The 16,169-nt window shown below is 35.9% G+C and overlaps 1 protein-coding gene across 2 annotated transcripts in view; it reads left to right on the top strand.

Annotated features, from left to right (window-relative positions):
- Positions 1-14,000, top strand: part of nAChRbeta2 (nicotinic acetylcholine receptor beta2) — a 181,345-nt gene extending 167,345 nt beyond the window's left edge. For both annotated transcript variants that reach the window (XM_071593591.1, XM_071593590.1), the window contains one exon: positions 11,827-14,000. In XM_071593591.1, the coding sequence (XP_071449692.1) occupies positions 11,827-12,039 (213 nt within the window). In that variant the 3' untranslated portion in view covers positions 12,040-14,000. The remainder of the gene's footprint in view (positions 1-11,826) is intronic.
- The last annotated feature ends 2,169 nt before the right edge of the window (positions 14,001-16,169 follow it).

Below are 16,169 nucleotides of genomic sequence, written 5' to 3'. Positions count from 1 at the left end.
AGGGAAGATAATTTGAACATGATATTAATATTTTCACCTAAATGTCGGAAATTCTGATAGTATAAAGAGAATATTTTTCGAAAACGGAATTCGCGGGATTGAATGTATATTTTCCAGAATCCGAGAGTAATATAACATAAAGTGATCGAGAAAGAAAAGTACAATTTTCAACCATCGAAATTCTACTTACTCTTTTTTTATAGTTAGAATAGCTTTCCCAAGTTGAAAGAGATAGTGGGTGTTCACCTGTATGGAATGGTAGGCAGTTTCGTGGCGACATATGTTACGCGAGGGTGAAGATGATACTTTTCCTCGCAAAAAAAAACGAACCCATTGGAAAACTTTGATCTGAGACCGAACTGTAACCATGGCAAACCAACGGCTTCTTTCTTCTTCATTTCCCTCGTCGCCCTTCTCCCCACTCCTCCTCTTCCACCATGGTCATTGGTGTGTCCCAGTACCTGCACTCGTCGGCTCGATCGTTTTCCGATGCGTGGATTAGCCGTTAACGGATTTCCAAAAGCTCTCTCGGCAGAATATACATTGGGACAATAGAGTGTGAAACATGACAAGATATCTCACTACACCATTTTAATAGTCTACATCTTCAAACCACCCCGTGAGCTGCCGTAGGGGCTTTTGTCAGAAGGTGTTAGAAATCCAGCGATAAAAAATGCAGAATTAGGGTCAGTACAGCGGAAATTCATAGCAATTTGCTACCATATCACTATTTATTGCAAAAGAGACAAAAAAACTAAATTCTAAATTTTTTTGAGCTCACATGAGTACTTTGAATAAAGTTTAATTAAATATAAATTTGCAGTTGCGTCTAATTCGATTATACAGAATTCTACACATTACTTCGGCCTAGCCCTTCATTTATTTCAGAACTTGTTGAAATTTCAATGATACCGCAATAATAAATATATTTTTGTGTTTACGCGAAAGTCAGACATATATATTGCTAGATATGAACTTAAAAATTAATACAATAGGAAACATTTCATGAATTTAACTTTATGCTATGAAGTCTGCGGTTAATGGAGTGAAAAAATGGGAAAACTGCTAATTAATCAATCAATTATCCAATCTAAAGGGATATTAAATAATATCCCTCTACATTCAAGCAGTGCACCTGAGGAAAAATGATTCAGGAAGTTCAAATCTAGAAGCTCAACATCTTTATAGACAGGCTATAGTAGTAACCCCTCTCCATATATTGACGATTCCTGATGCAGTAAAGAGCCTGCGTGTCTGATGAGCCCTTGAACTGTGCAGGCATGGTAATGATAATTGCTCGTGTTAGGTCAAGAAATGCGACATTGGTTTAGGGGTAGAGACCAATCGAAAGGTAGCGTCTCTTCCTCAGCTAAATTTCTGACTGCAGTGAGATAGCCATTTAAAGTGATAGCATCACGTTCAATACGTTATTGAAGATAGCAAAGGAAAAATAATTTTAATGATTTATACCGTGAAGCACCGTTGACTAAATATGATAACGAGACCCAATGAGACGAATTTCGTGACCGGTAGCGGGGTGAGCAGGTACTCTTATTATTACTCCTATTACAGTGGTATAGTACCTCTGTAATAGGTGCTTAAAATGTTACGACCTTTTTGAGAATAAAGAAATTGAAATGCACGAAATAGAAAATTAAAGGTGTAATATACATATATAAAAACCATAAAAAAAGTAATCAGCCCGAAGGCCGGTTTGGTTGGTGATGGTGGAGTTCACCCAGTACTAAGCCCTATACGGTGTGAAATTCACACTTTAGGGTAGGGGGGCCAGTTCCTTTCACTGAGCCGGTTATGGCTTCCCAGGAGGATCTGGTACCCGAAAAAACACATAGCTTGAGTGGAGCTGTCAATTCCCAGAGTGCCTTGCCGGGAAATCGAACCCGGGCCCTCCGGTCATTAGTCCAACGCTCTACCCCCTGGACTACCGCGACCCACACACATATATATGTGTATGTGTAGTTATTTTGTATTCCATATATCATCTGAGAGTGGTGAGACGGAGAAATAGCAGATATTAATTAGAGTGGTGCATGGCATAGCAGTGTATAAAGCCAGGGATTACAGTGATATGAAACAAATTAAGGAAGCAGTATATTAAACACATACCAGGTTTACGGAAGAATTTTATCATTAAATATTTTATCCTTGGAGGAGGAGGAGGTCATTACACCTATTAATGAAACTCTACGGTCTATCTGCTTTAAGTTTAATCCTGTACTTTCTGACGTTTGGTTAATTTCACTATATTTTAGTACAAGCAGAATTTATTGAGAGAACTCAGATAAAGAAGACCCTAAAAGAGGAGAGGATACTGGGAAAGCGAGTAAGAGGGGGGCAATAATTGGCACTTTGAATGGAATAAAGGGAGGTAGAAAATATGAAAGGTTAGAAATTTTGTTGCGTATTGTAATATATGGTGCTGGGTTTATAATATGTTGTTTAAGGAAATTTTTAGTTATGGCTTAGGAGTGCAGTAGTTTGTAGTGCTTGGGTTCATGATGATTTACCCTAATCAGGTAGACTACTTAGTCATTATCATCAGTATTTCCCAGCAAATGTCGTTCAAATACAGTGCTCCAATCTTCTCTATTTAATGTTTATTTCCCTATCCCCTGATAGCTTTTGTTTTACGTATATCCTTCCTTATTTGACCAATGTTCATTTCTGTCAACCTACTTCGTGGGATCTTCCCTTCAATTTCTCCTTTCTATTATGTTTTCCATCAACAATGATCTTTTGTTCCCCATGTTGTGTCGAATGCGTTCTTTTTTGCCATATAGTTCTACAATAGGTCATCTTCTCTTCGTATGTTCTATATGCTTCCTCGTACCTTACTTTGTCTTTCCATTTCATCTCCAACATTCTCCTTCGTCACAATAATTTAAAATGCTTTTATTCTTCGCTGGGTAATTTTTCCAGTGATCAATCTTACTGAAGCGTACAGTGCCATGCTACTCCATACACCGTGCGAGAATATTCCATAATGATAGTTTTGATAATAAAAAAGCGTATCCAAAGTACTTGATCTTAATTCACCGGACCATGCCGAAAAGCAGTAATTGAAAAAAGAAATAGAATGTTGTTAGTACTCCAAGCCGACCTTCTGCTGGAGGATAAGATTTTCATCATTCCTAAAAGGAAATATATATAAGCAATGGGGGATTGAAATGTCTTCAAATGAGGCAGGGCAACATGGCTTCGGAAAAATGAAGGATATTGGGTAAAAAGAGTCCTGCTGGAAAAATTGAATAACTATATATGGCGCCTAATTTAACCATAGAAATACACCTAAATACCCATTAGTAATGCCTGGAGATGCAAGGAGATCACACTTTGACTATATTTTGCATAGGCATATATTTAGGAACAGCATGTTCATTCACACATTTCCTTGGGACCAGATATGGATTCCTAGTAGTGCCAGAGCTTGAGAAAAGTATTGTTAATTAAAAGGGTATTAAAGAATAACTAATTAGAAGAAATTTTGGATTCTGAAAGCATTAAATAGGGAAAAAAAAGGAAAACCATGGAACAGTTGATAAAATCATGAACGACCGCTAGAATTCTGCACAATAGAAGTAAAATGGGACTATCTTCAAAGCTGAAAACGGATCAATCGGAGCTTAAAATAAAAAAAATGGGAAGCTATGGCTCGCTCAAGAGAGAGTTATGTTATTGAATGAAAAAATAAAAAAGAAGAACTCAGGTTAACATAGAATTAGAAAAGAAAGCATATGAAGTGATAAATAATAAACTAACACGGAAAACTAATGTAGTCAATGAACTGGGGTGAGAGGGGAAGTGAGTACACTGAAGAGATATGGAGAGTTGATAATTACGGGGTAAAATTGTTGCGTTTTGCCGGAAAGGAAAAAAATTCTCAAGATATGAGAAAATGAAATTCGTTCTCATGTTTTTAGGTAAGTAATAGAATAGGAAAAGAAAAAAGTAAAAGAGATTTAGCCAAGATGGATCAAATATAAAACGTCCATGTGAAAGAGTTTAGACGAGTGGGTTTAGAAATAGAAAGAAAATATGAAAACGATAATTAAACCTTCGGTAAAGGCCTACTTGATAGCAAGCGTTATTAAGGATATGTTTTTAGGGATGGACGACATCATTGTAGTACTAAACAATTATTTATGGATCATGGAAGGGAATATTTTCACAGTCCCATTCATTTAAAGGGGAAAGAGTTGATACTCCAAGCCGACTCCCTTAAAAATATTTTTCCCCAAAAGCTTTCTTCAATATTTAATCAAATTCCAGAAAATTTAAAAGCAGCGGTATACACGGAGTATATGACCTTGCGAGCCGTTTCTGCTCAGCTTAAGTAGGATTAGAACCATTAACACAGGAGTGATCCGATAATTATATGCGTAAAATGATTGAATTCATGAATGGTATGAGTTCCCGCAATATGAGTAATTGAGTTAACAATAAAAATTAATATAGGAATGACCGTGATAATATTGTGACCTCGGGAATTTGAACTTATAAATTGAATAAGATAATTATCGAATGCACGGCAAAATATACCCTATATACTTTAGGTACACGACAGAATATAGGCTGTAGAAAGGAGGGATAAACAACTTTTCAGAAATCTGGGGCCGGTTTCATTGCTAGTGCTGCCTGCAGTTTCTCGAAAACATCTAGTTTGGCACATTTACGCTTGCGCTGTTGAAATTAATGGCTAGCAATGTCACCACGAATCAAACCAAAACCGTCTGTTTACAACGATAAAAGCCTAATATGTACATCTACATCTACCTAATACCCCACAAGCCGCCGCAAGGGCGTGTGGCGGGGGGTGTTAGGTCACCAACCGTAACCTAGAGTTGAGTATCTTTCCGATTTTCTGTGCTTTAAATATTCCGATGGGCAAAATGTCTTCCTCACTGGAGTAGGGTACTTCGTAATTTTTTATTTAAATTTATTACCTGTTCCGGTAATTGACTATTTCGTCTTGAATACATTTTTCGTACTCGCTACATTATTTTAATTGGCAGTTAAAGAAGTCCAGCCTTAATCGGTGTTATTTATTTGTAATTAATCCTGAGAAAGACAACAGATTCCATGTTGTATTTTACGTGCGTAAGATATTATTGACTCAATATATTATCCGCTGACATACTTTCAAACCTACTTGTATGAGAGAATGAGATATTTTTTTGCTTAGGACCGGATGAAAAGGAGCTTCGGGAGGGATAAATGTGGAAAGGAGAAAATGTATAGTCCCTCATCCTAAGTGTCGGCAATTTCAATAAGACGGTAAATTTTGTAGCGTATGGAAAGCAGGGACAGGGGACCGTCTGAGTTTACAGGGAGATACACTAATCAATTTGTTGTAGAACGTGTTTAATAATTTCGATGACGTCGAAACGGAGTAGAAATGAAAAAATTGGCTTTTGTCATGGGATCGTGAGGAAACAGTCCAGTTTACTCCCATAAGGGAAAAAGCCACACTTCGTGTTTAAAAACCGCAAACTCCCATGTAAAAACCACGAAATTCATGCCATTCATGGAATATACTTAATTTAAAAAAAAACACGGTGTGTTTTACAAGGCTTGGCGCTTGTATGAAATTACCATATAATCGAATAAAAAATTAGCCGTGTTCATAGCACGAGCCCGGAGGGATATACGTACACCACGGTAACACGATCATACTCGTGACAGCATACTCGTGACTTTCGAAATTCAATTATTTTTTTTATTCGAGAGAAGAAATATGTCATACAATTTAACGAAAAAACATTTTGAAAAAATCAACAATTTACCCCATGACCCCATCCCGAGTTTTTCTGAACATATCGTGGTATTAGGAATTATGAGTAAAGGATTTAGTCCCAATAAATGTAGCGTCTTACAGTTTCAAAGTATTGCAGTCGTTGAGGACTTCGACAACTGCAACAACCCACTCAGAAATATATTCCATTCAAATGGAATATTGCGCAAGTAAACGGATAATATCCAATTAAATGAATATTCTTGCATCAGTGAGCGTGCTGTCTGGACCTTAAAAAAATAAAAAAGCTTCTGCGAATAATAGCGCTATTATCTTTGAATTCATGCACCAAATGTAGCTAGCCCACAAACTAAAACCCCTGTGCATAACACTAAATTCCTTTATTTTCCAATTTAAAAAGTCCACAATTTTCATTTGCATTCCGTGCTTAAATTATTGCGTTAATTTAACACCCTTACGATATTTCAATGCCCTAAGAAGTATTTACTTGTAATGGATCATTGCTGGGAAGGAGGTGGCTAAACTGTAAAATTATAATGGCAAACATTATAAAGACATGGAAAAGGGGAGTCAATGTTCGAGCTGCTCAAAATACGGCCTTAAAAGACATTTATTTAAAATATACGTATCAATAATTATGCATGTAAAATATATTATTGTAATTCATATCAATAGAATAGGAAAAACATTGAAATCCCAAATGTAAGTGCTGGTAAAGATGTATCAATATAAGTAATGAGATAAATAAATTAAAGATACATTATATTTCTGTTTCTTGCAACATTTATTCAGCGATCTAATTTTTCCGACCTCCAAAACTTTATCAAAAGGGAAAAAATTAGCTTGTACGCCTTATCGATTTGTAAGCATTTCCGACAGTGTAATACCAGAGTGTTTGTTCCTCAACACTTCCCTGAGGACGGCTAGAAGCGTTTATGGAAATCATCAAGCTTATATCGTCTTTTCTTTTCTCCTCCGGGGCTTTTGGTATTCAAATATAACGGACGAAGTTTAACTTTGGTTCATTAACAGTTTTAGGCAGGAATACGGTGATAAGCTGGTTGAATACCACGCAAAATTTTTTGAACCACGCGGAATTTTCTTTGAACGGATGAAAGGTAATGATGACTAAAGCGAAATAAAAGAAAAAAAACCAAAGTTGACTAAAGGTGGCACAAACAGAAGAGAGAAGCTCCGACGGAAAGGAAAGAATATATTTTTTATATTTGATCCCGAAATGGAAAATAGTGGCGGTGCGAAGGAAAGAGCCATGGTATTTTAGTATTTCTCAATTTTGATTTAGAAGATACTCATTCCTGCGATTTTCTTCTTATTATTGGTAATAACTATTATAATAGTAATTTAGAGTGCGATTTTGGTAGTGAAAGTCTCAATGGAAAAAACTGTAGTTAACCTAATATACGCTTTATTCTCATTTATTGCTCACAGGAATATGTACCGAAGCTTCATTTCATAAGAAACCTTAACTTATTTAGAGTGAATTTCCTCAACGTAACTCCATGATAGCAAAAAAACTATAAAAAAATCCAAACAGTGACTAGGAGTGACCACTCTTGGATCCACATATAATTTTTTAATGAAAGAGTTTATTGTTATTAAGCGATGCATAAGAAAATGAAAGAAATGACAGTCACGGGAAATATAATGAATAGTAAGAGAACAGAAATATACGAGTGATGGGAGTAATTAGAGTAGGTTCCACCACAGCTAAATTAATCTATTACGACATTAATTTATGTTCCAAATTTCTCCTCTTCAATTTTACAAAATCAAATTACGTTGCCAAAGCGAACAAGTTAAAAATGACGGGCGTGGACATGGAAAACATTTTCATCTGTACTTTTCAGACGTATGTAGTCATTTCTAGTAGATTTGCTGACCTAAATGAGATAACATGCGAGGACGGGGTGTAATCGATAAAAGATTATCGGAGTTACAATTTATTCTAGCTGTCGTTCACTAATAATCTTCAAGAAATTAACCATAGTAACATAACGTGAAAGATTTCAACGATAGGCGCATACTATGGTGTTCAAATTACCGACTTCTGATTTTTGTAAAGATCTACGCAGACCAAGCGACCAAATTTCTATGTATTTTACATATGTAGTTGAAACCATCAAGCTATCCCAAGCGCGAGATCGGAAAATGAATCAATGACTATATTCCTTGCATTTCGTAAAATGGCAAGAAAATATACCCTAATGAGAAAAAAAATAATTTTTCTAATTAATAAAGGTTATTTTAATGAAATTCAACTAAATTTAAAGAAGACTCAATTTGCCGTAGTTTATAGTGCAAAATGACTTATGGGACAGCTAGTTTAGGCAAACTATTTGTTTTGGTTAAACGATGCAGGAAATAAAAATTAAATGAGGTATATGAACACAATTATTAGCACTTAAACTGGGTGCTCTAAGATCTGGGATGCCAAGCGTCTAATGATGATTCCTCATCAGTGTGCTCCTGAAATGTTCTTCGTCAGCATTTGTTCAACACGCAATGATTAACGTACTAATGCTAGGTTTAATTAGCTATTACTATTTACCCTAAAATGTATGCATACCTCACCAGCCACTAAAAATGTCAGCTTCTTCGAAGTATGTTAAATTTAAAACAGCTTTTTAGCATGAAAAATTCAATTTTCGATTGATAAACTAGACAAATTGGTAACCAAAATCTTCAAAAAAAAAACGTTATGTTTCTGTGTTAAAATGCCAATTTAAAACAATCTGCGTAATCATATGATTTATCTGATCAAAAAAAGTTGTCAAATAATGCCCCATGGGCTCGTTACTTTGCGCGTCAGATTAATTTTAAATAACTGACTTTCCTTTAATTAGCATTCGCGTCACATTTTTTCGCTTGACTGAAGATCTCTTTTCCAGACGTCAAGCTTGTGCGGTAAATTTCCATATTTGAGTTTTTAACTGGTTTATACACTATGGAACTATGTAAGGGTGTGTGATAATTGATTTTCTGGTTATTATAAAGAAGTGTTTTTACATATCAATGACATGATAATGCCCCCACTTACTTAAGGACACTGGCTATCCTGGAGAACGCTTGAACTGGTACCGTCGTAAAAAGTTGTGCCCTGTTTGCTTTTTTGATTTTCTGATAGAATGATAATTTGATTGTTTCTTTAGCGGATAGGATCAAAGCTATTCTTATTGAGCTATTGATAAATCACAGGCAAAACAAGAAAAGAAGTAAAGATATATTCATTTTTATGGTTAAATACCATTAAAATCCCTATTCCATGTTTAGCTAAATTGTTCACTATTGGTCGTCTTCTTGGTGGTTCTTCAAGCGGTTCTATTCCATTTCCAATGATACATCATATTATTTGGAAATATGGAAAGCGCGTTGGAAAAACGAGAAAATATTTAATGCATAAACTGGATGAATTGGATCAGTTTCAGAGATAAGACACGCTCACATCAATGGATTGAATATTCCTTGATCTTTCTGTCACTTAATATCAGACGGATTTGTTTAACTATAATGTATTGAAATGGATTTGAACGGAGGATGGGAGATTTGGTGGAATAGTCGTTTGTTATTCATACGTAGGGAAAGGGTAGTGGTGCATTTACTCATGTAGTAGGCAGGACAGAAGTAACAGGAGAGGCTCATACTTGTGTTTTCAAATTTTCAATCAAATTAATTGGGGAATTTCAGTAAAAAGAACTAATAAATCAGTGGAAATGAAACTCAAAATATCATTCTGCCATAGCAAAATTATTTAGCTTAACTTGAATAATTAGAGCACCATAAAGGATGTCTCTCTTTTTTAAAATGAATTTCAGTAGAATTGCGATAAATCTGGGGAATAATGGGGTACATATTTACTCATTTAGCTATAGTAATTTGTTCATCAATTCACATGCAAAACATTACAGTCGTTACGACTATGCCTAGATTCTAATATTAGCAGTAATGAGATGAATCCACTTCCGGGGAACACTGGCGGGGCGAGTGCAAATATCCCCTTTTCTGCATGCACCTTGGAGAATATGGGCCTGAAAAGGCATTTCTTTAAAGCCTGGCGCCTATTTTAATATCTTCTACGCTCCGCATTGTAAATAATTTAACCGGCCTCGAGTAAGAGCAATATTTTATTTTTTCCCCGCCCCACTCTCTTCCGTCTCATCGATACCGCTATAACGGGTCGAGTCCTCGTAATTTATGGAAGAGATATAGTAATCGATTACTCTCCTGGGTCTTGGGCCCAAACCCAGAGAACATTACTCCAAACCAACCAGGCCTGCTTCATCCTTGATTCCGCTTCGTCTCTCAGCCTCTTTCATCTCTCCGATTTTATACTCGAAAGCCCTAGACCCAGATTCTCTGTAAGATGCATATTATTCTAGTTTGAGTTGTGTCATGGTCTTTTATTGCATTACATGGAAACCATTCAGTAGTTGCTGTCGTACAATAATAAAACAGCTCCTTATGATTTGGTAACTTTTTGTAGTATCTCTTTCTTTCATTTCTCCTTAAACCCTTATGAATGGTTCAATAGTTTATTTCTAAATAAAGGAATTATTTTTTTTATACATATTAAAGCTATTCTTGATATATATCAACAATTTCAAAGCGTTACTTCATCCCTTACCCAACTGACATCTTACTATAATGTTTTGACAGATAACTATCATGTAATTCGTTAAAAACTTATCATGGTGCATCTAGTTAATTAAGGATATTCCATTATTCCCTTGGTTATTTTGTAATGTAAATGCTCAAAGTTGGCAAGGATAAAATATATATCTTTAGGAAATTCCAGGACCTTGCTTCCTGTTAAATATTGCAATGCATTTGTAATTTTGATAATTTTCAAAACGAATAGATAAGTTTTAAAAATTTAATACTCATACTCCAGGTAACGGTTAAAAATAGCAGATAATAGTATATTTTGGTAGAAAATGCATACTTTATAACTTATTCCTAGCATTTCTCTGCAAACTTTCTTCCAAAAATCGTTTCTAATTTTTCCAAGTTCTAAAATGTGTCTTATATTATCTTATTTGAAGTGTCAGGGACTATGTTCATTATCATAGCCTTCTTTTATTTCAGAATACTATATTTTCCACCCTGAGTCACATTCAAGTGGGTATTACGCTGTCGAGTATTTTTTATTAATATGCCCCCATCATCCTTTTTTTTGATCCATTTATCACCCCTTTACCCCCTTAAAATATTGTCGAGGGTGTCACAACTACCGCCAATCCCCGAATCCTTAACTATTGGTCCCATCTCGGCAGGTCTCGGATTATTTGTTATCGGGCGCATCCGAAGCTGTGATGGTGTGCCAAAGGCGGCGGCCAGCGAGGGGGCAAATCCCCACTTCAGGGAATTCGACGGGCGTGAGGTCCATAGATCTTCCTCCTCCCCCCCGCCGCTCTCTATATCCCTGCAATACGCGCACCCGACCCCTTCTCCTTACCACACACGCCTCCTCCTTCGAGCTAGAAAGGTGCCGTACCTCTCTCGAAGTCCTTTCCCTACGCGCGCTACACCCTCTGCGGAAGTGTGCTCTCAACCTGAATCCCACGCTGACCGAGGTTTTCGCTAACCAGACCCAACTAATTCCCCTAGTTTGCATGCTGGGATGTCAAGTGGTCTGCTAGAGCGATTCGTTTTCTGTTCAACCAGTCTCAAGGATGTTTTCCTTCGTGGACCATTGTAACAAAGCTCTCGTCTTTTGCAATTGACGGTGCACAAATCTCATATTTTATCACTTGAGGCCAATTGTGAAATGTCTTGACCTTGAACGTCCTTTGATTCTGCTGCTGAATAGGAACCCGATTTTTCAATGGAAATAATATATTCAGTAAAATTTAAGTTAAAGCAATGAATAATTTACTCCTTAGAAAAAGTAATTTTGAATTATTTGAATTTTTACTACATAGAAACGGAATTGAAATAACATTTTAGTTCTGTCTTCTTCTTTGTCTATTTTTAGGTTTCTTCTTAAAATTATAGCATATGCTTATTTTAAATGAATGCTTTATTCATTTTTTCAGGTCATCGAGGATTGGAAGTACATATCCATGGTCCTGGACCGGTTCTTTCTGTGGATTTTTACTCTGGCCTGTATTGGAGGAACATGCGGGATTATATTCCAAGCACCTTCGCTGTATGATCAACGTGTTCCAATTGACCAACAGTTGTCAGACATCATCCCTTTCAGGAAAAACGTTTACCACAAACCTCACGAGATGTTTCAGCGAGACTAAGTCACTTATATTACTATCGAGATTCTCTGTCGAAACGTTACAAACTTGTGTACAGCATCACAGTACACACATAGATATATTCTCATAAGAGTCTTGGTATTTGATGAACTCATCTTCGCTACCTTCGAAAAATCTGGGAGATTTAAGGTTTTAAATAACTATTTCCTTTTTTGGAAATTATGAAAAGGTAACGAAAGTATGTACGGGTTACAGCGTGAATGAAATGACAGTTAATATTGCCTAAAAGCTCAAACAACTAGAGATATATTTGAATTGAGGGATGGATGGAAATTTCAGTTTCCTAATAATCGCAAAGGATGCTGGAGATTTCATTGACAAAATATTTTACCACCTTTTTGGTCACATAATGTTCCTTTATTTTGAAGTTATCATTTCTACAGAAATGTAGTAGAAATTTCATTTACATTATGAACGTAAAATTAAAATAGAAGCGCTCAAATTATTTCAGCATATGTTTAACCGCTTTTCGAAATAATTTATTTTCAGGCTAGAGTTGTAGTCATTCATTTGAAACAACATGTCGGCGTCTTCCTTGCGGATCTTATTATAACGAGCAATAAGAGACATAAATTAGTCAATTTAATTGTTAGATGGTATATATACCCTCTTAGATAGCTTACCTTTTGTTATTATATTTACTCCACTGGAGTAACTGAACGTTTCTCAAATCTAAGCCTGTAGTAGATGTATGAGGGGGATAAAAGGGATAAAAAATGCCCAAACAATTGTACATGGCTCATTTAAGACATAGGTGTTTAAAAAAAAATTGAGATTTGAATTGTTTATTCTTTAAATCTCTCTTACTTACTGTTGAGGGGAATATGATTGTTAAAGTACAGTTGTTTGTAATTCATAAGTATTTTTATCTTTTTTATGTGTCCGGAGATTTGAAGTCTTTCGTATCTTACGAGACACGTGCAGAAGACACCTGATACTATGGCAGGGTTTTTCATTTGGAATTATTATCTTGGTTAGAATTTTATAGATGTATTGTAGCTTAGGTAAAATATATTAAGGTTAGCAAAATTGTTATTATTTAAAAATATATTTAATAGGTCCTATGAAGGAAATGATTATTGAACTGTTCTTCTATTGGCGGTGATGATATTTATTGTACGAATAATTAGTTTAGAGTTTATCACACAATTTAATTATGAAACATTATATATGAAATCACATTCTGGTGAAGCGTATCGCTGAAAACTTTTGGAAAGCAAAATTACTTTTTAAAAATTTGTAAAATGGAATACTCTTTTCTACAAATATTCCTTACAATAAACGCAAGTGTTACTTGATTTAACACGGTCTACGCAAAACACTTCCCGATTCCCTGGGATTGTAATTTAATGGATGTTCACTATAAAAATCAAAATTGTCTTCCTTGACACTAAAAAGATAATAATTCACATTCTCACTTAATTATGCGAATGATAAATTTGGGATTCAAATAGGAGTTTTGTTGACGCAACCCCGAATCAATTTCATTTTTCCCACAGAGAAACTTTGAGTGCAAGTCCTTCGTTTGAAACTGGTAATTTCAGGCAGCATTTTGATTCTTCCGACTTATGGTTTCATAGTGGTACCCACCCATATCTACGTCCGTATTAAACGTCGAAGAGCAAAGTGGAGCGTCAAAACTCTAGACTGATAAAAGTTTATTTTACGTTCAATTTTTCTTTTTCAGCCTATTGAAGATCTACCTTCGCTGTTGTATTGACTTATCTGTAACAGTACTAAAGTTTGAAGGTGCTTGATTGGTTTAATTTTCTTAATTGTTCAAATACATATTTTAGAATATTTTTGTTATTTGCATCTAAGACGGTATTGTAAGCCGAAAGAAAGAACGTCAAAATTGATTATTGTTATCCGTTTCGCGACGGAATGTTGTGATTTATTATGTTGCCAAATTTCACCATGCAAAAAAAATAAAGTGAAGACAAAAAAGTGGAGATTATTCACACCAATACCTTTTAATCCTTTTGCTTAGTGATAGTAGTAAAATTTTCAATTCCTTTCCATGGTCTAACAAACAGCTGGAATCGACTGAACAAAAAAGAGTAAGTGGACCTTTTGTCATACTTTGGCTGCTTCATGTTCGCGGGAGAATTTCTTCACTACCTCATTTATTTACCAAGATACGGATCGTGAGAAACATAGCTCCCTTCTTCCAACGTCACCTTGAGGATAAAAAAATATCCTCGCTCTATTCTGCCCACAGAATACGTAATCTCCATGTCACAGGGCCACTCAAGGCTCTTTTTCACACATTTCTTCTCTTCCTTCACCTTTTTCTATCCCTTTTCTACCTTTCCTTGAGCTCGTTGATACCCTCAAACTCCCCTGTAACTCACTCAATCCCCTCTTTCCCTGACAAGTCCGGAACCATTCAGCTAACCAACTTTTCTCATGTCCTCTATAACGCTCCCTGTCTCCTCTGCATTTTTTACTCCCTCCACGCACCGGCTCTCCTAAGCAACGGAATCCCTGATTCCGGCTATAATGGAAGGCATGCTCTTTCCTCCGTTCTTCTTTCGATGCTACATTGATCACATGAAAACCCTTTTCATTCAATTTTTCGATAGCCCGTCACCACATCATTCTATTGAGACATAGTTAAATAATGTCAAAATAAAGTTTAAAAAGGGAAAAAATGGGTGTAAATGCCCGATGTATGTTTCAATTAAAACTAGAAAATGTTGACTCGGTTTTTAGAGGATAAATCGTGGATAACTATTGCTGAGTTTGAAATAAGAGTATGTAATCTCTTTGCTAGTCCACTAAAGCGAAGTACGTTTGGTTTATGATCTGCATACAGTTCGACATTATATCATCGCCTCTCAAACTAATTTTTTTTTATATTTAGCGTTCCGTTCCCGTAAAATGATACATATTGGTATCCTATGAAAAATTTATCTGGCCAGCTATCTTCGAGTTCTCACGCTGGGGCTGTCGATGGAATTTATTCTCCTGTGTGTGTGTGTTAGAGATATAAATGGATGCTAGGCACAGGGTTGATATGGAAGTCTTTGTATTGGGATTGTATCAAGTTGATAGGTTGGGATGAAACTTTATTTAATGGTCTAGAGAGATGAGAGTTGACGAGTTTAGGGGGGTTTTCCCAAAGCGACCAGGGGTTGGGGTCCCCAGCGGATGGTGAATTTGGGAGGAAACATATTGATTGATGTATTGCCATGGAGGCAGGAAATGAAACTCGAGGGGTTTGAGATTTTGTTCCCTTCCAGGATGGCAGTTTTTTCTTGTCGTCTTTGATTCACAGTACCTCTTTCCACACTTGCCTTAGAGTCAAGCTGGCTGTCAGAATTTAAAATTGAGTGAATTAAGATGACTCTATATCTTGACTCGAACAGTTTCACGTGACCGCTGGAACCTTTCTGTGAATTTATGAAAGGTTAAACTCATTTGTTATTCGTAAATGGTAGTGATGTAAATTCGTGGACTTCATATGTACGTACAGGCTCTCACGTTAAGATTTATGTTCTGTTCATTCCTCGTAACGTTCCCATTCCTTTATACGTGTCAAAAGGGTATGCTCAATTCACATATGGTTTTCAAAAGGAAAATTAGAAACGCTTTATGATTTCATCATGCCAAATTTAAGTTTATTGTGTGGAAATTATTTGCTACGGTCATCCAAAAGAGCTGAATTTACCCTCGCTTTTAGAAGTTATAAAAGTCATTTGCTCACCTTGGCTTAGAGGCATTATAATATTTTAAATCGCTTAATCATCATGATTGGTGAGTTGGTGTGGATTTTTTTGGGTATTTTATTCTGTCAATAGGGACAGATAAAAGAGAGATCCTATAATGGGGAAAACATATTTTTTTTAAGTTTAACGCAAGCGTCTAACGTTACCGAAGCGTAAGTGCGTACTTAGGATAGTATTGCATCTCGTAATAGGTACGTACTTATATGCTATATTGATATTTTACGGACTTATTCTCTTTGGCTGTTATTTTTTCCTGGGCTTTTATCATGTGGAATACTCCTATTTTAACCTTTTTTACTACTTCTCTTCTCCTTGGTTTACATAGAGTTTTCGTGCACGTCAGTTTTCCAGTAGAGAATGGTATTATACCATGATGAACAA

The sequence above is a fragment of the Hetaerina americana genome, unplaced genomic scaffold (genome assembly GCF_022747635.1).
Source record: "Hetaerina americana unplaced genomic scaffold, ioHetAmer1.1.p SCAF_6, whole genome shotgun sequence".
In the NCBI taxonomy this organism is placed as follows: Eukaryota; Metazoa; Arthropoda; class Insecta; order Odonata; family Calopterygidae; genus Hetaerina; species Hetaerina americana.
Note: the sequence above shows the minus strand (reverse complement) of the source record. Positions and strands in the feature narration are given on the sequence as shown.